At 36.0% G+C, this 22,241-nt stretch overlaps 2 protein-coding genes across 3 annotated transcripts in view; both read left to right on the forward strand.

Annotated features, from left to right (window-relative positions):
* Positions 1 to 4,824, forward strand: LOC132543349 (uncharacterized). 2 transcript variants are annotated; one of them, XM_060206842.1, is made up of 3 exons: positions 1 to 3,183; positions 3,255 to 3,748; positions 3,784 to 4,824. In XM_060206842.1, the coding sequence occupies exons 1-3, from the start codon at positions 3,168 to 3,170 to the stop codon at positions 3,844 to 3,846; spliced, it is 573 nt and encodes a 190-aa protein (XP_060062825.1). In that variant the 5' UTR covers positions 1 to 3,167; the 3' UTR covers positions 3,847 to 4,824. The 2 variants fall into 2 exon arrangements, with proteins under 2 accessions (XP_060062825.1, XP_060062824.1); XM_060206841.1 differs by having other exon boundaries at positions 3,154 to 3,183.
* Positions 1 to 22,241, forward strand: part of LOC132543363 (uncharacterized) — a 35,952-nt gene that overhangs the window by 7,719 nt on the left and 5,992 nt on the right. Inside the window, exons 11-16 of the mRNA XM_060206854.1 lie at positions 3,270 to 3,686; positions 3,844 to 4,454; positions 11,593 to 12,444; positions 12,818 to 12,935; positions 15,214 to 15,319; positions 15,908 to 15,959. Coding sequence (XP_060062837.1) covers positions 3,270 to 3,686; positions 3,844 to 4,454; positions 11,593 to 12,444; positions 12,818 to 12,935; positions 15,214 to 15,319; positions 15,908 to 15,959 — 2,156 coding nt within the window. The remainder of the gene's footprint in view (positions 1 to 3,269; positions 3,687 to 3,843; positions 4,455 to 11,592; positions 12,445 to 12,817; positions 12,936 to 15,213; positions 15,320 to 15,907; positions 15,960 to 22,241) is intronic.

Raw genomic sequence — 22,241 nt, forward strand, 5'->3', positions numbered from 1 at the left:
CTTTTCTGTTTCACATCATTCAAAGAAGAAGGAAAAACCAGTATTCAATGCTTTAACTTCTGTTTACTGAAAGAAAAGACCTCTCCCACTATCAGTGATTGTATCTGGTGTCAGTGTAGATCATGTTGGGAAATCTAACTTCATTAAACATGGTTTTGAACAAACTTTTTCATTATATTACCATATTTCATTTACTCTTTAAGTAATAATACCTCAGTTTTCTTCATTTATTGCTTAGTCAGTAGAATCATGTCAGCATTAAATTCAGTTTGTTAATCCAGCTAACAGATTTTCATTTTGTACCTGCAAAGTTTCCTCAAAATGGAGTGTATGTTTTATAATTCTTTTTTGTAATTCTTATTGTTTATGTTTATAACTGGAATAATTGTATGAGTGAATAACTGACCTTGTTTCTCAGATTAAAACTGACAACATTATGACATAAACTGGAAGTGTGGTCAAGGCAGTATAAGGGATCTATATAAATCTATCCTTTCATTAGAATGGGCGGGGTAAACTAGGGAGAGCAATCTATCTTTACATACTTACAGATGGGGTTTATATTCATCCTTTCTTCAGGATGTCAGGGTGTTAAAGGGATAATAATGTATCCTTTTACCAATACAGGTGGGGTTGCATTCCCAGAACACCTGTCTGACCACCAAACTTTCTGTGTTTTTCTTCCTTCATTAATAGTCCTGACACACTTCTACCAATGCCAAAAAATATTGGTAGATATACCTGAACACAGGCTGTTTCATAATTGTTAGAAGCATCCTAGACAAGATGTGTCTTGTTTCCTGTTTCATATAAAAGGCAATATATCCTAACGTTAGGGTTTTCATTGAAAGCTGCCACCTATAATTTACTTTTGTGTGCATTAACTTAGGGTATATGTAACATTGTTTTTATTTATGTTCATATTGTGTGCATCGGAATTGGTTTTTTTCAAGTCTTGTGTTAGGTTTTAATGTAGTTTCAGATAACTTAGGGACATACACAAGGTGGAGGTTTGGTATGAAATGTACATACATTATACATTAAGAACACAGCTCCCTTAATCTTACTCTAGTAAAACAGTTTATTAAAATTGATGGTATATATATATATATATATAACATGCCTTTATGAATCTTTAAAAACTGTGTTGACTTGTACAAATTGACGATAAATCAAGACAGTTGTTGATATATTTGTGATACAGAAGAAACACCATGAAGAACACCACCTACCTATACTACGCATTGATTATATATCCACAGTATGTAGACATTATAGATTTTTTTTGTTTTGTTTTTCCTTATATGGTATCTTGATAAAGTGATTTGTATTATGCACATCCATAATGGAAGCAGATGGTTAACATGTTGTGGAAGCAGTTTACCATTTTTATACAGTTTACTTTCTACATGGAAAATGCTAATCCTCTTCTATGTTTTATTTCCGAGGTAAAAATGAAGCTGTGATAATTGTAATTTAGTGTTTTTAATCATTTTATAGTTGTAGATCCCATGTTTTGTGCCTTTGTAGTGATATATGTAAAGTGCTTTAGATTTTTTTTATTTTTTAATTATGTTAATGTAAACAGAGAGGGGCTTGAACTGTTAAATCGAACTACAGGGTATTAGATGTAGACGGATGATAGTATTGAACAGGGTATTATCTGTAGACATATGATAGTACAGGTACTACAGGGTATTATCTGTAGACATATGATAGTACTTAAAAGGGTGTTATTGTAGACATATGATAGTACAGGTACTACAGGGTATTATCTGTAGACATATGATAGTACTTAACAGGGTGTTATTGTAGACATATGATAGTACAGGTACTAGTGTGTTGTCTATAGACAGATGATAGTACATGTACTACAGGGTATTATCTGTAGACAGCTTATAGTACTTGACAGTGTATTATCTGTAGACATATGATAGTACATGTACTACAGTGTATTACCTATAGACAGCTTATAGTACTTGACAGTGTATTATCTGTAGACATATGATAGTACATGTACTACAGTGTATTATCTGTAGACAGCTTATAGTACTTAACAGGGTATTATCTGTAGATAGATGATAGTACAGGTACTACAGTGTATTATCTGTAGACAGCTTATAGTACTTAACAGGGTATTATCTGTAGATAGATGATAGTACTTAACAGTGTATTATCTATAGACAGATGATAGAACATGTACTACAGTGTATTATCTATAGACAGTTTATAGTACTTAACAGTGTATTATCTGTAAATGGATGATAGTACTTAACAGGGTATTATCTGTAGATAGGCGATAGTACTTAAGAGGGTATTATCTGTAAACAGATGATAGTACATGTACTACAGGGTATTATCTGTAGACGGATGATAGTACTTAACAGGGTATTATCTGTAGATAGGCGATAGTACTTAAGAGGGTATTATCTGTAGACAGATGATAGTACATGTACTACAGGGTATTATCTGTAGACAGATGATAATACTGAACAGGGTATTATCTGTAGATAGATGATACATTATTTTACTAAGATGCATTGTCTGTGGAAAGATGGCAGTACTGCTGTATATTATTTGTGGACAAGTAATAGTTAAACTCAAATATCGAGGCTACTGTAATGTTAATAATGATTATTTTGTAGACAAAGTTTTGTTTTCTTTTGTGTTTCATTATATAATGTGAAGATCCGACAGTTTGGATGGTATTTTAGTGTGAACTAGTCGTTTATGCCATATATGGACATGGAAAGGGGTAGATTTTCTTTTGTAACTATGGACCTATTAGGAGGTGGATATGTTACAGTAACTATGGACCTGTTAGGAGGTGGATATGTTACAGTAACTATGGACCTGTTAGGAGGTTGATATGTTACAGTAACTATGGACCTGTTAGGAGTTGGATATGTTACAGTAACTATGGACCTGTTAGGAGTGGATATGTTACAGTAACTATGGACCTATTAGGAGTGGATATGTTACAGTAACTATGGACCTGTTAGGAGGTGGATATGTTACAGTAACTATGGACCTGTTAGGAGGTGGATATGTTATGGTAACTATGGACCTGTTAGGAGTGGATATGTTACAGTAACTATGGACCTGTTAGGAGGTGGATATGTTACGGTAACTATGGACCTGTTAGGAGTGGATATGTTACAGTAACTATGGACCTGTTAGGAGGTGGATATGTTACAGTAACTATGGACCTGTTAGGAGTGGATATGTTACAGTAACGATGGACCTGTTATGAGGTGGATATGTTACAGTAACTATGGACCTGTTAGGAGGTGGATATGTTACAGTAACTATGGACCTGTTAGGAGGTGGATATGTTACAGTAACTATGGACCTGTTAGGAGGTGGATATGTTACAGTAACTATGGACCTATTAGGAGGTGGATATGTTACAGTAACTATGGACCTGTTAGGAGGTGGATATGTTATGGTAACTATGGACCTGTTAGGAGGTGGATATGTTACAGTAACTATGGACCTATTAGGAGGTGGATATGTTACAGTAACTATGGACCTGTTAGGAGGTGGATATGTTACAGTAACTATGGACCTGTTAGGAGGTGGATATGTTACAGTAACTATGGACCTGTTAGGAGTTGGATATGTTACAGTAACTATGGACCTGTTAGGAGGTGGATACGTTACAGTAACTATGGACCTGTTAGGAGGTGGATATGTTACAGTAACTATGGACCTGTTAAGGGATGGATATGTTACAGTAACTATGGACCTGTTAGGAGTGGATATGTTACAGTAACTATGGACCTGTTAGGAGGTGGATATGTTACGGTAACTATGGACCTGTTAGGAGTGGATATGTTACAGTAACTATGGACCTGTTAGGAGGTGGATATGTTACAGTAACTATGGACCTGTTAGGAGGTGGATATGTTACAGTAACTATGGACCTATTAGGAGGTGGATATGTTACAGTAACTATGGACCTGTTAGGAAGTGGATATGTTACAGTAACTATGGACCTGTTAGGAGGTGGATATGTTATGGTAACTATGGACCTGTTAGGAGGTGGATATGTTACGGTAACTATGGACCTGTTAGGAGGTGGATATGTTACGGTAACTATGGACCTGTTAGGAGGTGGATATGTTACGGTAACTATGGACCTGTTAGGAGGTGGATATGTTACAGTAACTATGGACCTGTTAGGAGGTGGATATGTTACAGTAACTATGGACCTGTTAGGAGGTGGATACGTTACAGTAACTATGGACCTGTTAGGAGGTGGATACGTTACAGTAACTATGGACCTGTTAAGGGATGGATATGTTACAGTAACTATGGACCTGTTAAGGGATGGATATGTTACAGTAACTATGGACCTGTTAAGGGATGGATATGTTACAGTAACTATGGACCTGTTAAGGGATGGATATGTTACAGTAACTTTGGACCTGTTAGGAGGTGGATATGTTACAGTAACTATTGCTTATTGAAGTTGGTACACACATCTTGGTTTCTGTCAATATTTCTGTTTGCAATAAACCACACTATTACAGGAAGCGATTTGATTTTAAAAAATGACCAGTATTTCTTCAGACACGACATCAATATCTGATGATATTTCTGTAGTTGTAGGCTTTTGTTATATATTCTACCTGTTATGTCCTTAATGTGAATTTCATTTATATATTGATTAATCTTACATTTTATTATTCAAACATTAGCTGTTTAATTTACAGCACTGGACCGTGTTTGTATCTGTTCATCTTATTGCTTTGTCATAATAATTTTGTCCTTAACTCTTGTGATCTAATCTATTAATCAAAATATTTTTACAAACATGATAACCACTTCTGCTTTTGTAAGTAATTTATTGTCAATTTTTTGTGGACATTTTTGTAAGTAAATCTTTTGAAAGGATGTTTGTATGCTGTTTTAAGTTAAGTTACATCTGTAACCACAGGGACTATAGTAAGAAACCAAAAAAATAACACATCTGTCACCACAGGGACTTTAGAAAGAACCCTGAATGATAACACATCTTTCACATGGACTTTAGAAGCCCTAAAGATCACACTTCTTCTTTCAATGACATAGAAACATTTAACTTATGGAGGAAGTACTTATGACCTTTACTATCTCCAACATGTCCCAAAACCATCAGACTTGTGAATGCGGTACACAGTTTACCTCTGACATGCAGCCTTCTGAATGGTATCCTCACAGGAAGATTTCTTGACTACTTTGACAGTCCCTGAAGTTCTCAGACTACTAGATCACAGGTCATTACATGATGTCAGAGATCCAACAGGAGGAAAATGTTTTGAGCAGAAATCAATTTATGTTGACTCAATGCTCAGGAAGAACCAAGATTCTGTATGCTGTCTCCAGCCGTCTGCTTCTGAAGTCTATTACATTAAGCAAAGACACATATAACCCAGTCATTAGAGATGTGATTTTAACTGTTGACAGTAAATGTTATCAAAGTTTGTTACATCAATCCTTTCCTGATTCATGAGCATATCTCTAAACCTTAATGTCACTTCTGGTATGCTGAAGGAGTCTTCATCAAAACAGCCGGCTATGTCGTGAAAGAGCATAATGGCATCAGTTTTTCCAGAAGCTTTGCGACAGACCTTGAATGAAAGTAGATACTTACACTATTGTCTGTACTGCCAAGACTCTTGGAAGAGTCTTTACTCTTGTATTCGAGTCTATACTGATCTCTGATACATTGTATGCTCCTTTCTTGGTTTCATTTTCTGGGAGTTTATTTAAAGCATGACTCTAGAAATTAAAGCTGTGACTGTCTCTGGAAGGAGACCCTTGGTATGTAACCATTAGGCTTGAGAACTGAACAGAAGCTGTGACTGTCTCTGGAAGGAGACCCTTGGTATGTAACCATTAGGCTTGAGAACTGTACAGAAGCTGTGACTGTCTCTGAAAGGAAGTCCTTGGTATGTAACCATTAGGCTTGAGAACTGAACAGAAGCTGTGACTGTCTCTGGAAGGAGGCCCTTGATATGTAACTATAAGGCTGGAGCACTGAACAGAAGCTTGGGCTGTCTCCGAAAGGAAGTCCTTGGTATGTAACGATTGGACTGGAGAACTGAACAGCAGCTGTGACTGTCTCTGGAAGGAGACCCTTGATATGTAACCATTTGGCTTGAGAACTGAACAGAAGCTGTGACTGTCTCTGAAAGGAAGTCCTTGGTATGTAACCATTAGGCTTGAGAACTGAACAGAAGCTGTGACTGTCTCTGGAAGGAGACCCTTGGTATGTAACCATTAGGCTTGAGAACTGTACAGAAGCTGTGACTGTCTCCGAAAGGAAGTCCTTGGTATGTAACGATTGGACTGGAGAACTGAACAGCAGCTGTGACTGTCTCTGGAAGGAGACCCTTGGTATGTAACCATTAGGCTTGAGAACTGTACAGAAGCTGTGACTGTCTCTGGAAGGAGACCCTTGGTATGTAACCATTAGGCTTGAGAACTGAACAGAAGCTGTGACTGTCTCTGGAAGGAGACCCTTGGTATGTAACCATTAGGCTTGAGAACTGTACAGAAGCTGTGACTGTCTCCGAAAGGAAGTCCTTGGTATGTAACGATTGGACTGGAGAACTGAACAGCAGCTGTGACTGTCTCTGGAAGGAGACCCTTGGTATGTAACCATTAGGCTTGAGAACTGTACAGAAGCTGTGACTGTCTCTGGAAGGAGACCCTTGGTATGTAACCATTAGGCTTGAGAACTGAACAGAAGCTGTGACTGTCTCTGGAAGGAGACCCTTGGTATGTAACCATTAGGCTTGAGAACTGAACAGAAGCTGTGACTGTCTCTGGAAGGAGACCCTTGGTATGTAACCATTAGGCTTGAGAACTGAACAGAAGCTGTGACTGTCTCTGGAAGGAGACCCTTGATATGTAACCATTAAGCTAGAGAACTGAAAAGAAGCTGTGACTGTCTCCAGAAGGAAAACCAGAATACATAACCCTTAGACTTGAGGACACAATAAACTGTAAATAATTTTATAATTTTATACAGATATCTGGATGTCGAACAACGAGTTATCAGTCTGTAGTGGAGAACCATAACTTAAATACAAAATCAGCTGTGATATAAATACAAAAGTTAGGAGATCAGGAATGCTGTGAAAATGAATTCCTGTTCATTAAATTAGAATCAAGGAGATGAAATAAGCGGTCGATCCTCGTGAGATTTGGATGTCCTTGTGGTCACTTTACGTATCGTTGGTTAGAAACGCCATATTGATCTGGAAGACATGCATACGGTATGATAATACGATCGCTAACTAATCTGATTATAACACTGTTAAATTATACTTAGATTAAGGACAACAAAATGTGTAACATTTCATGGAATTAGAAATAACTTGAAAAATTTGTCTAATATGTGCGTGTACATCACCTGGAGAAGGGGAGTTATTCACCCTGGCTCCTCTTATACTCTTATCCAATGGCAGACGTAAAACCCGTTAAATAAATTAATTAAGTTAATCTATCAGTTAAGTTTTCTCTTTGGCTCGATCCTACACGTCGCTAGAAAACTCACGTTCGTCAGTGAAACGATACCGGACACGGGTGGAGTCACGGAGACGAAACACCTGTCAATCAATCAAGTTGGTTCGATTGGCAGAATGTGTACAATGCAAGTCAATGGTTCCCGGGTCGACCCTAAATGAGTGCATTGAGAATAATATTTATTATAATAATTCATATTTGTTATATTGGCGCCGTAAACTGTTACAATCATACTTCGTAACAACAAATACCGATATGTGAACACAAACCAAACTCATTCGAAAGTACAAGGAGAATAAGACCAGGTGCGCCGAACAGTTATGATAGTTATGGGGAAGTGTCTCTGAGCTTAAAAACAAAAAGAACGTCAATTTGACAAACAACTTCCGGCAAGCCATGCAAGTTGTCATTTATTCAAGGAGCGGTGATAATCCTGTATTTCATGAAATCATCCAGGATACCTTTAAAACAGAAAGTATTTTATTAAGATATCAGATATCATAAAAACAAATATCAAGATAACTATACTTTGATATATTTATCCTTCGTTACATATTAGATCGACATTGTCTATGAATAACGTTAATAACAATTTGACTACTTACAGAAAAATACAAACCTAAATGTGAGTCACACAATTTCGCCAAGCGGCAAAAGCATTTGTTTTCCATTACAAACGACATTGACACGTTATCAGGGTCACGGTAGACATCACCGTGCGGTCGCTTTCATAGCTTAAACAGTTTCTTAGATTCTTTAGTGCCAGGAGAACAAAGGAAATGCTATTTGGGCAATTAATGTCTGGGATGGGATGTTTGAAAGCTACTTCAAATGTCCGCTCCAGCGAAATTTAGTTCGGTTAAGTAAACCAGTATTAAGATCTTTTCTGATAAATCTTAACTCACGCCAATTTGTATTCTTATGGTTTATTTTGCTCTGTGACTGTCGCCCATTGAGACAAACGCTGTTCTAATTGAAAAACAAGCTTGGATTGTTATTTCTTTTATTTGATTGGTCTCTTTTTAATGTGCGTTTAATCATTAGCTCACCATCAACAGGTGATTTTGGGTCCGATCAAAAAAAAAAAAAAAAATGGCCGACAAGTGCTCATCTTGGATTTTGAATTTGCAAGTTTGTTATCGATATTTCTTGAGAAGTACGGGATAAATCTTCCTTAAATTTCGTTAGTTTGTTTCCCTTGTTCCCAAGTTGTGCCTTTCTGATTCTGTGACTCTTCGAAAAAAAATAAAATTGCCGACAAGCAGCCATCTTAGATTTCGCCTAGTAAATATTGTTATCCCTATTTCTTGATAACTACTAAATGCATCTCCCAAATTTCATACGTATGTTCCCTTTGGTCTCCACCTGTGCCCGTTTGATTTTGGGACTGATCAGATAAAAATGGCTTTCAGGCGACCACCTTGGATTTGGCAGATAAAGAGAAATGAAGGGAAAAGATCCAATTTTCAAAGAGCAAATATAGATCAGACAATAGTGGGCGCCAAGACACCCCTGGGTTTTGAAAACATTAAAGAAAATACAGACATGTTAAAAGAACATTGAATTAAACACGAATTTGATCAAACTATTGTAAAATGAGAACAAAAGAAAGATTTGCACGAAGACTCCTGAAAACATCGAATAAGACCAGATGTTTAGTAAGGGTAAGCGTCTTTTGTTTTATCAACAGCATGCGCCATGTAAATCTTGATCAATCCGACTGAGTAGCATTTCCTTCCAAAATGAGAACAAGGTGAACGGCATCACCATGCTTCCGAGCATCAAACATGTCCACCTTCATGTCGCACAAAGAAAAAGATTATTTCTAAATGAGATCTCTGTGACGACCGTGAGATTTCCACATAATCTGCATCTCGCAGAAACGTGTTAAATTGTCAGCTGCCGACATCTTGTACGAAATCGTAATTTTAGAATAGGCCTTAGAATCATCTGTGACATGTTAACATCATGAGTCTTGGATGTTTGAATGTTGCTACAAATTTCTGGTGTAAAATATAGCACTATAGATACATCTATTATAAGTGTATATCCGCATATATCCTTTAGGCGTGCAATAAGTTTACATCTGTTAAATAAAATATTTTGGAGAGAACAGGAAAAGAAAGTTGTGTAATAGTAGAGAAATGTTTCTTCGTTTTGTTTGTTTGTTCTAATTTTCATCACAAGACCACGGTTTTTGTCACGAAACATTTTGTCATCAGGCCACCGTGTAACTGTTCGAACCTACAGGCCCTCAATATAGGCATGTGACGCACCATCATATGAATGTAAATTTGTAAATGATTCAACACGCCTTTCATTATCTAAAATAATGTATTGTCACTATGAAATTATCAAAATGTAATCTGAACATTGTCTTCCGATGCCCCACTTTGTAACATGCATTTAACCAGGACACAGACGTGATCTCGAATATTCTGCATTGTGGCTCATTGCTTACTTGTTCCAGCTTGCTCTGGGCTTAATTTTGATTTCCTGTTCTCTGGTTTCATTTCAAGTTTTATTTAAATGTATATTAGAAAACTAAATCCGATCATTTGAATGAGAACTATAGTCAATGTTCTATTTTCGTGAGGGCATAATTTGCAACGCAATGAAATTCAGCTCCATCCATAGAAAAATATAGAACATGACGTCATTTAGGTCATTTATTGGGTGATAGAGACGCTTGAAGCGGACTCGCGCAGAGCGCAATTGGTAAGCGCTAATGCGATCTAGATCATTATTTATCATCCGGTTTGCTCGGAGCATGCTCATTAATGGCAGAAGCCATATTGACCTTTGGTTGTCAGTGGTCCCGAGAGGAAAATCTGTTGCCTGTCGTTTTTAACGTGCATAGTTTCAGCCTTTTGATTGATTTTATATGTTTTGATAATATCTTGCCTGTTTATTGTCGAAAAAGTGCTGGAAGCAACACCAACAGACGTTTTACAACTGATGTAAACCACCTCATGTCGATGGCGTCTCGCTGTTTGACGCAAACGAAATTGCACAGTGAAGACTGTATTGGTAACGATGGTATCTAGGTTTGGGTGCTGAAAGATTGAGCAGAAATTTTAACCGTATAGAGGTATCTTCTGGATGTTCTATATTAGGTGAGAATGAGATTGCCACGCGTTGTTTTAACAAAACTTAACGTCACTTGTAATGCTATGCGAGATTGTATTCCCATCCGGTGTGCGATAGACGAGGAAATCTTTTCAGTATGTACAAATAACAAAAATGGAGATGTCATTGTTTTTGTCTCAGAAAAGGATACAAATGTTCTCGTTGAAATTTTCACTAAATATAGATAAATGTGTCGAGAAAATGTTGGGCCGGATGACAAGTGGTAGCCTGCAGGTAGTTAAATGTGGTTAGTTTGGAGCACCGGTATAAGGGACTCGTTTGTCAATACATGTAAAACATTTATGATTATATTACAAGTATACTGACAGAGAAGGCTAGTACCCATAGTTATTGCATTTCTCTGTAGTTTGAGAGATTGTGTGAGTTCATTTATAAACATCTTTTCACTGAATAATACTTGTAAGCAAACAATTCTAAGCATCCTGTTATGATATATAGAATAAAGAACAATCAAGATTACTCAGTATGTGAAATTGCAAATTTACAGACATTTCATAGGTTCAAGATAAGCAAGTGGTTAAAGTTGTTGCCCCACAGAGTAGTGGATTTCCTTACCAACATCCAAATCATAAAAAAACCTATATGAGTTAAGTTTTGAAATTTTATTTTTCATTCTAAAATCAGAAGTGGGTACTTTTTCACCATCATTTTAGGTGTACCTTGTATGTTTTAACAAGTAATATAAAGAACAGAATTTTAGAAACAATTAGCTGTATGATGAAAGTTTTTTTTCCTTTTGAATAAGCTTTAATGATTGCATATACAGTGAAGATAGTCTTTATAAATGTAGCTCTAGTAGTGCTTATGAAAATATAATGCAGCTTATTGTACAATCTAACTAAAACTTCTTAATGTGTTTTTTTGTTTTTGGTGTTTCCAATGTTTTATTATAATTATTATTACTGATTTCAGGTGACATAAAAGATGGGTGCATTTTTGGATAAACCAAAGACTGAGAAACACAATGAGGGAGGCATGGGCAACTCCCTTCGCTTTGGTCTTAGCAGCATGCAAGGCTGGAGAGTGGAGATGGAAGATGCTCACACAGCTGTTATTGGCCTTCCATGTGGACTGAAGGACTGGTCCTTCTTTGCTGTATTTGATGGTCATGCGGGAGCCAAAGTCTCAGCATATTGTGCAGAGCAGCTATTGGATCAAATCATAGCCAACGAAGACTTCCGGGGTAAATTAGATGTCAAGGAGGGAACTGAGGTACAACCTTCGCTAGAGGATGTAAATCGCGGAATTAAGACCGGTTTCCTTAACCTTGATGAACGGATGAGAGATATCCCAGAGATGAAGAGTGGGGAAGATAAAAGTGGTTCAACTGCTGTTTGTGCTATTGTATCACCAAGTCATATATTCTTTGCTAATTGTGGAGATTCCAGGGCTGTTTTTTCCCGAGGTGGAAAATGTCAATTTTCTACCCAGGACCATAAACCAATCAATCCTACAGAAAAGGAGCGAATTCAAAAAGCGGGAGGGAGTGTTATGATTCAGAGAGTAAATGGTTCATTGGCAGTTTCACGTGCTCTTGGAGACTTTGAATATAAAAATGTCAAGGGAATGGGACCTTGTGAGCAACTAGTTTCTCCGGAGCCAGAGATATTTTTGGAGAAACGTTGCAGTGATGAGGAATTCCTAGTGCTGGCTTGTGATGGTATCTGGGATGTCATGACCAATGATGATGTCTGTGACTTTGTCAGGGATCGCATGAAATTAACAAGTAGTTTAGAGAGCATATGTAACCAGGTTATCGATACTTGCTTGAACAAGGTAATTTGGTTTTGTAATCATTGTTGAATTTAAACTGTTTTTTTATTGTATGGGAAAATGGCTTATGCTATGAGTGAATTGATATCCCACTCTCATAATTTGTCCATTCAAATATTTTATTTATGTAATATTGTATGACTAGATCTTATCAGAATATGAGAAAAATTTGCTAAAAATTTTGAAACTGAAATTTGAATTATGTTTTTCTATTTTATTTTTTTATTGTAGTTAAATGAATAAAGTTAGATATGATTGATTATGTTAATATTATACATAAAACAGATTTAACATTTGCATAAAATTTGAAAAAAGAAAACTGAAATATTGAAATGTCATTTCGAACACAGTATAATTGAAGTTATTTGTTTTGCAGGGGAGTAGAGACAATATGAGCATTGTTATTGTGGCCTTTAAGAGTGCACCATCCGTGTCAGAAGAGGCGATTAAAAAGGAAGAAGAACTTGATGCTCGCTTACGAGACAAAATTAAGGGTAAAACAGAACAAAACTCTCTCTTGTATTATCAAACATAAAAATTGTTGCATAGACAATATTAAGTTGGCCATCCTGAAATACTGTAAAACCCCATGTAACATACATGTTTTTTCAGAGAAGATAACTGTCCATAGTAGGAGTGTACGCACAGTACATAATAATAGGAATTTGATTTTTTTTTTCATGGCAAAGTAGAAGATTCTGTGAGAGCACCGTCAGTGATTGTCAGAATGATCCGGGATACAAAACTGACTCAAAAAGGATCTAACAATTTCTTTATGAACAAAAACGAAATGTTTAAATATGTGATGGCAACTAGCTAGACAGAAAACTAACAAGGAAACTTATGATCAGTAAAGACAGTGCTGTTTTGGGGCATTGAAAAATATATCAATTATAATATGATTATCTTTTGCAACACTTGCATGTTCAACTGTTAAGAAATTGATAGGTTTCATTTTATACTCGAGCACATGTCAATTTTCATGTGTATTGGCGGAAGTTAGCATTGACATATTAGTATGCAGAATGTGGGTTGAGACTTATCATCGAACTGCATATTTAATTCATTATTTATAAAAATTGGTCTTGTTGATGTTTACGAAGAATATCTATACATCTAATAAGAACGAGGGAAGACCCTTGGCATGATTAACTTAGCAAAATATGTAATGAAACGCTGTTCATCTTTGGGCAATATGCATGCCTACAGTACACTCCATGCAATACCATTCATTGCATTGGATACCAATTGCTTGCATGCAGTGTTGGGGCCTCAATTTAGGTGAGCTAGCAGGGGAATGATGTGATATCGATACATGAAAGAAAACTTCACTCGCAATCAGTATTACCTGGTTTGGTCATTAATAGGTAGAAAATGATTTGTAACTGTTTCAACACTGAGCACTGTCAGTTAGGCCTAGTTTGAAGACAAATGTTTGTGTATGTAAAAAAAGTAAATTTGGATTAATTGCATAGGTCAGTGAATGATAAAGCAAAATCTGTCTTATGTCAAAGAAAACAAACAAGAAGTGCACAAACATTAGGCAGTTTTTGACTTCATTTGTACTGTACCTATAATGAAACAGAAGGTAATTAGTAAATGAGATGAAAACAAATTTTGAAGAGAATACTTTTGGACTTTATATCGTTGGTCAGATTTGTGAGTTGAATGTTCCTTGATTGATGTCTTGGCTCCCTGAAACTGATTTTGACTGAATTTTTGGGTGTGCATATTATGCAAGTAGAAGCATTTTTTTTTTTCACTATTTTCAGCCCCAGAGAGTATGTACGCACATTACGTAGGTCTGGTTAATCATGCATAGTTCAGGAAAGTCTGTTTAGTTCATGGTCATATATTTATTGCCTCTCTAAATACATGGATATTCCTTCATATATACACATCATGTTTCCCCCTGTAATATAAATAGAAATATATCCTCAGGAGTCAAAATTTGGTGGATGTGACATTTTTGTCTTTTCACAAAATGTTAACAGATACCTAAAATATCTGTTAAGATAATATTCTATTACTTTTTCTTCCCACATAAATTCGTTGAAATATGGCCAGATTATTTCACACTGATGTTTTTACTAATTTATGGCCAAGATTAATGTGCTCAAAGATCATGATTCTATTTACAAGTTTTCAGCTCAGACAAAGGCAATTTATTCTACTGAAAAATGAAATTCACTTTTGAAATATCACTGATAATTTCACAGCTTAATATCCATTAAACTTTTCTGCATACATTATATAAAAGCAGATAAGGATTTGGAAAGTAGGTGTATGAAAAGAAGTAGATAGAAGGAACTTTTGTTTTTAATGTTAATATCATGTTATATTTACTGAAAGATATTTTCCATTGAGGTGTCTATTTATAGCTGACAGCAGATGACATCTTATTTTGAACAAAGTGTTAGTGCCACAAAATTTGGAATCCAGCCCATGCCAACTTGGGGCTCTTGAAGATATTTGTAATCTAAGCACGATATTGGTGATATTACAAAAATAAAAAGACCTGGGTTTTCCATAAAAGCCGGTCGCCGGCCAATTTGACAGGCTACTTTGATCATTTGGCCGCCTTCACCAATCCAGTTCCGTAATAATGTTCCGTACACGACAGGCCAGCCGCCTACTTTCACTACACCGCCTACTACTAACAAAATTATGGAAAACCCTGAAAGACTCATTAAAATCATCAATATTTTTCATGAAAATGATAATGGCAAAATCAGTGGAACTCATTCATGTTTTTGCATATTTTTTTTTCAGAAATTTTAGAGAATCCTGATTTTAGTGAGGCAGACCTACCGACCTTCATGCATATTTTAGGTGAAGGCACACCAGGATTGCCACCTGGTGGAGGTATAAGTGCAAAGTAAGTACAGACTGAGTATAGTAAATCACACAAAGGTAAATTTATATGCCAATAAAATATTTATGAATCATTGAGTTGCTTAAACAGTGTTTTTTTTTCGTCAATTTCTGAGATGTATATGAAAGTTGCATTTATTTATCCCCTGATGAGTAAATAAGAATTGGAAATTATTAATTTCATTAATTTCCACATAGTTGATTAAGGAAGTATAAGATGAGCTTGAAGATAATTTTCACTTATCTTCACATTGTTATGAGATTTCAAGTTATGAGATGACTTGAAAAATTCTTTTCATTGTTATTATTTTTTTCAAATTTATTGAGTAGAATGAAATGAACTTGAAAATTGTTTTCATTCATCTCCATAAGTCAATGAAGTTAGTATGAGATGAACTGGAAAATTTGATTAGCAAGTATGAAAAAACATAAACCAAGATTGCCAAGATTACCCAATATTTTGTTAAGCCCTTGACAATTGCTAAATGCTACTAGATGTCCAATGTCTTGAATTTCAATATTTTTGATATAAAGTCAAGCTTAAATGTTTGATTATATACAGATGTTTGATATCTGAATTTGTCTATTACAGAAAAAGCACGGTGGAAAGCATACTGAATGAGCTGCGGCCAAAGAAACAAGATGTAAGTTTTGTTATAGATGACAATGGGGTGTCATTTGTCTTGATGTCTGTAGATGAAATAAAGCTGTGTTATAAAACATGATAAAAGACTGTTTATGTCACAGTAAGCGTTTGGACATTCCAGTACATTATTGAACATTTCACCTTGCTTGGTCTCTAATGCTTCTGACAAAAATCATGATGAAGGAGTAGGTTATGGATTTAATCAGTTTTATAGTTAAATCTTTTTGGGATGTTAATTATGTTTAATTGAATATTATATTGGATTATTGAGGTGTTAGGAAATATGAAAAAGTGTGAGGATCTCCGTCCAAAATTGATTTAAACAGCCAAGAATATGAGTAGAGATTTACGAATTTGATCCTAAAAGTTTTCCACAGTATAGAATGTTAATTCAACTGTAACCATTCTAAACTTCAAAAAAACATAAACATTTCTTAATAATTTTTACTGATCTGTCATTGTTGGAATACACTTACCACATAACTGTTTTAAACAGCTTTATTTACGAAAATTTATATAGTGTTCTTTTATATCTTTTGAAGTCTGGAACTATATTTCAGTGCAGAGTAATTATTTTGACATGCGTCATCAGGCACAATTCATTGTAATGTCTCAGGACTGTCTTGTCTCTCTTCACCCTTGCCAAAATACATCCTAGATGTTAAGACACTGACTAAGTATCTCTGCATAAGTAGAGATACGTTAGTAATTAATGTTTAGATATGGCACCAACTTACGCATTGAAAAGGTAGTTTGTTATTGACTTTAAACAATGAGATAGAGTGATACTTTGATCAGACATTAGTTCAGTCATGTTTCCTAAAACAAATTCAATTTCTTAATACCATGTTATTGATAAGCATTGTTTGTGTACAAAGCAGTGATGCACTTTGTCACATTAAACTTGTGGAATGGCTCATTGTTTAAATGCTTGGGTAATTTTCTGCAAGTTAGACAGGTCATTTCAATATATCCTTGTGTCTATAGTTCATTAGATGATCTCAATTAGCAATCTACAGACATTTTCTGATATGACTTACATATTGGCATGAAAAATAGTGCTGCACACAATGATATGGAAATGGAAGCACAACACACTCTCAAAATGTCTTTTTATTAATTTTCATTCTTTCGGTTTTAGTAATTTGGAAAATTGGGTGGAAATGACCAAGCAATATTACATACAGATTCTTCATATCTGACTTTGCATTCTAGCATTGCTAAAACCTAGCTAAAAAGTCATTGCCACCAAACAGTACTATAAGTATATACTGACAGTGACACTTGCTGTTCATGTTCTACTTTTTGTGTGTATCTGGCTCTGAAGCTCACGTGAGTGATAAAATACAGTTTTTGGTTTCCTCTGAACTGTTGGTTTAAAGACCTTGGATGAAATGGACATACTTCTGTTTTTGTTTGTGTGTGTTTGAAAGCATTAGAGCTAGGTGATAGTGATATATGTTGGTGTCATTGGTATCATATTGATGAGATGTGTAGATATTTCAGGATATTGGATTCAACAGCTGTTTTTAACATGTTCTGCATGCTGTCACTGTGGCTTTAGTAAAAACTGATATGATCCAAGTTTAAGGTCATTTCATTGTAAGGCCAGCAGACTGATCTGTCTGTACCAGTGTAGAGTCTTGTTTCTTTTAGCTTTTGATTTATTGTTGACTGGCTTATATTTCTGCATCTTGGGATGGTTTTGAATAATTTATAGATGAATTTGAAACCAACATTTAAAGATATTAAGTCAACTTAGGAATAAAGCTTTAAATCAAGGTAAACTTCCATAGAAGTATTGAATTTCTTTGTATTGAGTTTTCATTGAAATAAAATGCCTAAAATAATAAGAGAGTGTGGTGTAGATCCTATACTTAAACAATTTCCTCTTTTTTCACCTGTTTAACATCCAAGCACAACCTTATAATCAGTGAATGTCTTCATAACAATTTGACATCAGTTTGTATTGGAATTTTTGCAGTATGATTCTGGATATTCTCCTTTCCCTCGGAAATATTGATGGGATTTTCCGAGAAGTGTGATTGGTAGGTTGTTAAAAGTGTGACTAAACATCTGATATTATAATGGCTATATTAAAACAGCTAACTCATTAATGGCTAACATGATCATGAGGTATTCTAATGTGAAATTGACCCTGCACTTTGTATAGGAGTATTGGCAATATTGAAGGACCGAGACCCCTGTAAAGGTGTTTTAGTTATCTACTGTTAAATTGCCCTTGTCCCATGAGTAGGAAAGTTTTATCTCATGTTAAATTGACCCTGCACTCTGTGTAGGAGTATAAGTAATCTAAAAGTTAAATTGACCCTGCACTCTGTGTAGGAGTATAAGTAATCTAAAAGTTAAACTGACCCTGTACTCTGTGTAGGAGTATAAGTAATCTAAAAGTTAAATTGACCCTGCACTCTGTGTAGGAGTATAAGTAATCTAAAAGTTAAATTGACCCTGCACTCTGTGTAGGAGTATAAGTAATCTAAAAGTTAAACTGACCCTGTACTCTGTGTAGGAGTATAAGTAATCTAAAAGTTAAATTGACCCTGCACTCTGTGTAGGAGTATAAGTAATCTAAAAGATAAATTGACCCTGTACTCTGTGTAGGAGTATAAGTAATCTAAAAGTTAAATTGACCCTGAACTCTGTGTAGGAGTATAAGTAATCTTAAAAGTTAAATTGACCCTGCACTCTGTGTAGAAGTATAATCTAAAAGTTAAATTGACCCTGCACTCTGTGTAGAAGTATAATCTAAAAGTTAAATTGACCCTGCACTCTGTGTAGAAGTATAAGTAATCTAAAAGTTAAATTGACCCTGCACTCTGTGTAGGAGTATAATCTAAAAGTTAAATTGACCCTGCACTCTGTGTAGAAGTATAAGTAATCTAAAAGTTAAATTGACCCTGCACTCTGTGTAGAAGTATAAGTAATCTAAAAGTTAAATTGACCCTGCACTCTGTGTAGGAGTATAAGTAATCTAAAAGTTAAATTGACCCTGCACTCTGTGTAGAAGTATAAGTAATCTAAAAGTTAAATTGACCCTGCACTCTGTGTAGAAGTATAAGTAATCTAAAAGTTAAATTGACCCTGCACTCTGTGTAGGAGTATAAGTAATCTAAAAGTTAAATTGACCCTGCACTCTGTGTAGGAGTATAAGTAATCTAAAAGTTAAATTGACCCTGCACTCTGTGTAGGAGTATAATCTAAAAGTTAAATTGACCCTGCACTCTGTATAGGAATGTCAGTTTTATCTAATGTTAAATAAACCGTGCAGTTTGTGTTGGAGTCCCATATGAGTAATACTAAAATTAAATTACCCATGCCCCCAGTGTAGGAGTATTAGTATTCAAAACAATTTCTGAAGTTTCCTTGTGTTTGTCAGCAGTGAGCTGGTCATATTTGTTATGGTAAAAGATGGATTTAAATAAATATCAAGTCCAAATTTTTAGGTCATCTGACCCAAAGGGTCAAGATGAACTATAGCCATTGTTCTTCGTCCATTGTCGTGTGCTATGCATAAACTTTTTCTTTAAGACCCTACTCCTCTTTCATACCTGGATGAATTTCAACCAAATTTGGTCTGATGTATCATTTGGTGAGGGTTATCCTTTCTTAAATCCAGAATTTGGATTTGACCCGTAGGGATCGTGGGACAGGGCTCCAAATGGGGAGGTACTGAAATTAGATTTAAAGCCCTACGCCTTTCTGCATGGGTGGAACTTGATCAACTTTGGCCTGATTCATCAGTTAGTATAGGCAATTATTATGCTTCCTGAAGGGAGAGCATGTAGTTGCTGCTTTGTCAATCTGTCCGTCTGTCTTAATTTTGTCCAGAACATAACACAAAAACTACAAGTGGTATCAACCTAAAACTTCATAGGTAGATGAACTTCTCAATAACTAAAAGGCCTAGGGTGTTAAAATTGGACCAACTTTCAAGTTCACCGAGGGCAAATGTGTTGAAATGCTTAAGCAACTTCTTAATAGCCGAATGTCCAAGGATCTTGTAGCTTGCTTTTTCAACAAGCAATATGCCTGGAGTAATTGCAGTTGTGTAGTGCATTCATAAAGAATATGATTTCAAGTTTTGAGAAACTCTCTTGATGACACCAACAGTGTCTTCTACGTAAGCTTTAAAGTAGTTGAGCTATTTATTCTTGGCCTATTTACCTCATTCATATATAGGTCTTCATAGTCAGATGACCACTTAGGCCTATGGACCTTTTGATGATAGCATTGTCAATTAGCCAGAAGAACATTATCAGAGAAACCTTTTGGGGATCTGGTGGATTCAGAGTTTGTTAACTCTGTTTGATTTTAGCATTATTTGTTATGTTGTGGGTATTTAAACTTCTGATGTTTTTTTTTTATTCAAACTAAAAGTTGTTAATAAAATTACATGGAGTTTAATGCAGTAAGCATAACTAATACTTAATAGAACTATGATACCTAATTTTGAGTGTTTGAAGTAAATGCAATATATTAACTGTGGCTTTGTTGAAAACAAACATTTTTATTGTACTATCTGTGTGAGATGTAGTGCTTGTTACTTACCTTTGCTCAGGAGTTGGTTAGTTGTTTTCCATCTCCTTGACTTGTCCTATCTGTCTCACCTCACTACAAATGTCAGTTGCTAAGGAGTGATGTTCAGTTTTCTCTGAAGTGTAACTTAGGATGTGTTTCTCTGTTGCTTTAGCAGAGTGACTGAGAGCACATGATCTTCTTCAGCAGTGTGACTGAGAGCACATGATCTTCAGCAGTGTGACTGAGAGCACATGATCTTCTTCAGCAGTGTGACTGAGAGCACATGATCTTCTCAGCAGTGTGACTGAGAGTACATGATCTTCTCAGCAGTGTGACTGAGAGCACATGATCTTCTCAGCAGTGTGACTGAGAGCACATGATCTTCTCAGCAGTGTGACTGAGAGCACATGATCTTCTTCAGCAGTGTGACTGAGAGCACATGATCTTCTCAGCAGTGTGACTGAGAGTACATGATCTTCTCAGCAGTGTGACTGAGAGCACATGATCTTCTCAGCAGTGTGACTGAGAGCACATGATCTTCTCAGCAGTGTGACTGAGAGCACATGATCTTCTCAGCAGTGTGACTGAGAGCACATGATCTTCTCAGCAGTGTGACTGAGAGCACATGAGCTGAGAGCACATGATCTTCTTCAGCAGTGTGACTGAGAGCACATGATCTTCTTCAGCAGTGTGACTGAGAGCACATGATCTTCTTCAGCAGTGTGACTGAGAGCACATGATCTTCTTCAGCAGTGTGACTGAGAGCACATGATCTTCTCAGCAGTGTGACTGAGAGCACATGATCTTCTCAGCAGTGTGACTGAGAGCACATGATCTTCTCAGCAGTGTGACTGAGAGCACATGATCTTCTCAGCAGTGTGACTGAGAGCACATGATCTTCTCAGCAGTGTGACTGAGAGCACATGATCTTCTCAGCAGTGTGACTGAGAGCACATGATCTTCTCAGCAGTGTGACTGAGAGCACATGATCTTCTTCAGCAGTGTGACTGAGAGCACATGATCTTCTTCAGCAGTGTGACTGAGAGCACATGATCTTCTTCAGCAGTGTGACTGAGAGCGCTTTTTAAGCTCATTATCTGTGATAGCAGTAAGCTTCTATTTGGCAGATGTGTTAAGTAAAGCACAAGATTATTAGGTTGTCTGACATGAAGGGTCAGGATAACTAAGAGCTATCATGTTTCATCAATTGCTTTGCGTTGTCTGCCATACATACACTTTTCACATGTTAAACTTCTCAAGTTTCACTAGTGGGACATCAGATGGTCCTGATCAAGTGGGGTTTTTTTTGGTGGGGGGTGGGGGGTCAGTCTGAAATCCATTATGGTCGCCATCTTGAAAAACATGTTTTAAACTAATGCCCCAGTTCCACTTGTGCAATTTTGCTGAAATTTGGTGAGAATGTTGACAAACAGAAATGAGGAGTGTCTTTTGCCTTTACTGCTAAAATATTGTTAATTAAATCATTTCATGACTGTTCAACTACTACTTCTACTGTTATATAAATGTCTCTAAAGTCAAATGGTTGTCAAGGCGCATGGATCTCTTTTATCATAAAGAAAACACTTCTGAAAAGAACTTTTTGTTGTCATTGAAAATCTTAATTTCTTAACTGACTTTTAAAAAAAGGCATTTTCTCCTTCTATTACCTGATTCTTTTAACTGATTGCCTTGATGTCCTTGTGTTATCCCTTTCTTGTGTTATCCTTTCCTTGTCTTGTCC

The sequence above is a fragment of the Ylistrum balloti genome, unplaced genomic scaffold (assembly GCF_031769215.1).
Source record: "Ylistrum balloti isolate Yb309-2 unplaced genomic scaffold, AGI_CSIRO_Ybal_v1 Utg369754, whole genome shotgun sequence".
In the NCBI taxonomy this organism is placed as follows: domain Eukaryota; kingdom Metazoa; phylum Mollusca; class Bivalvia; order Pectinida; family Pectinidae; genus Ylistrum; species Ylistrum balloti.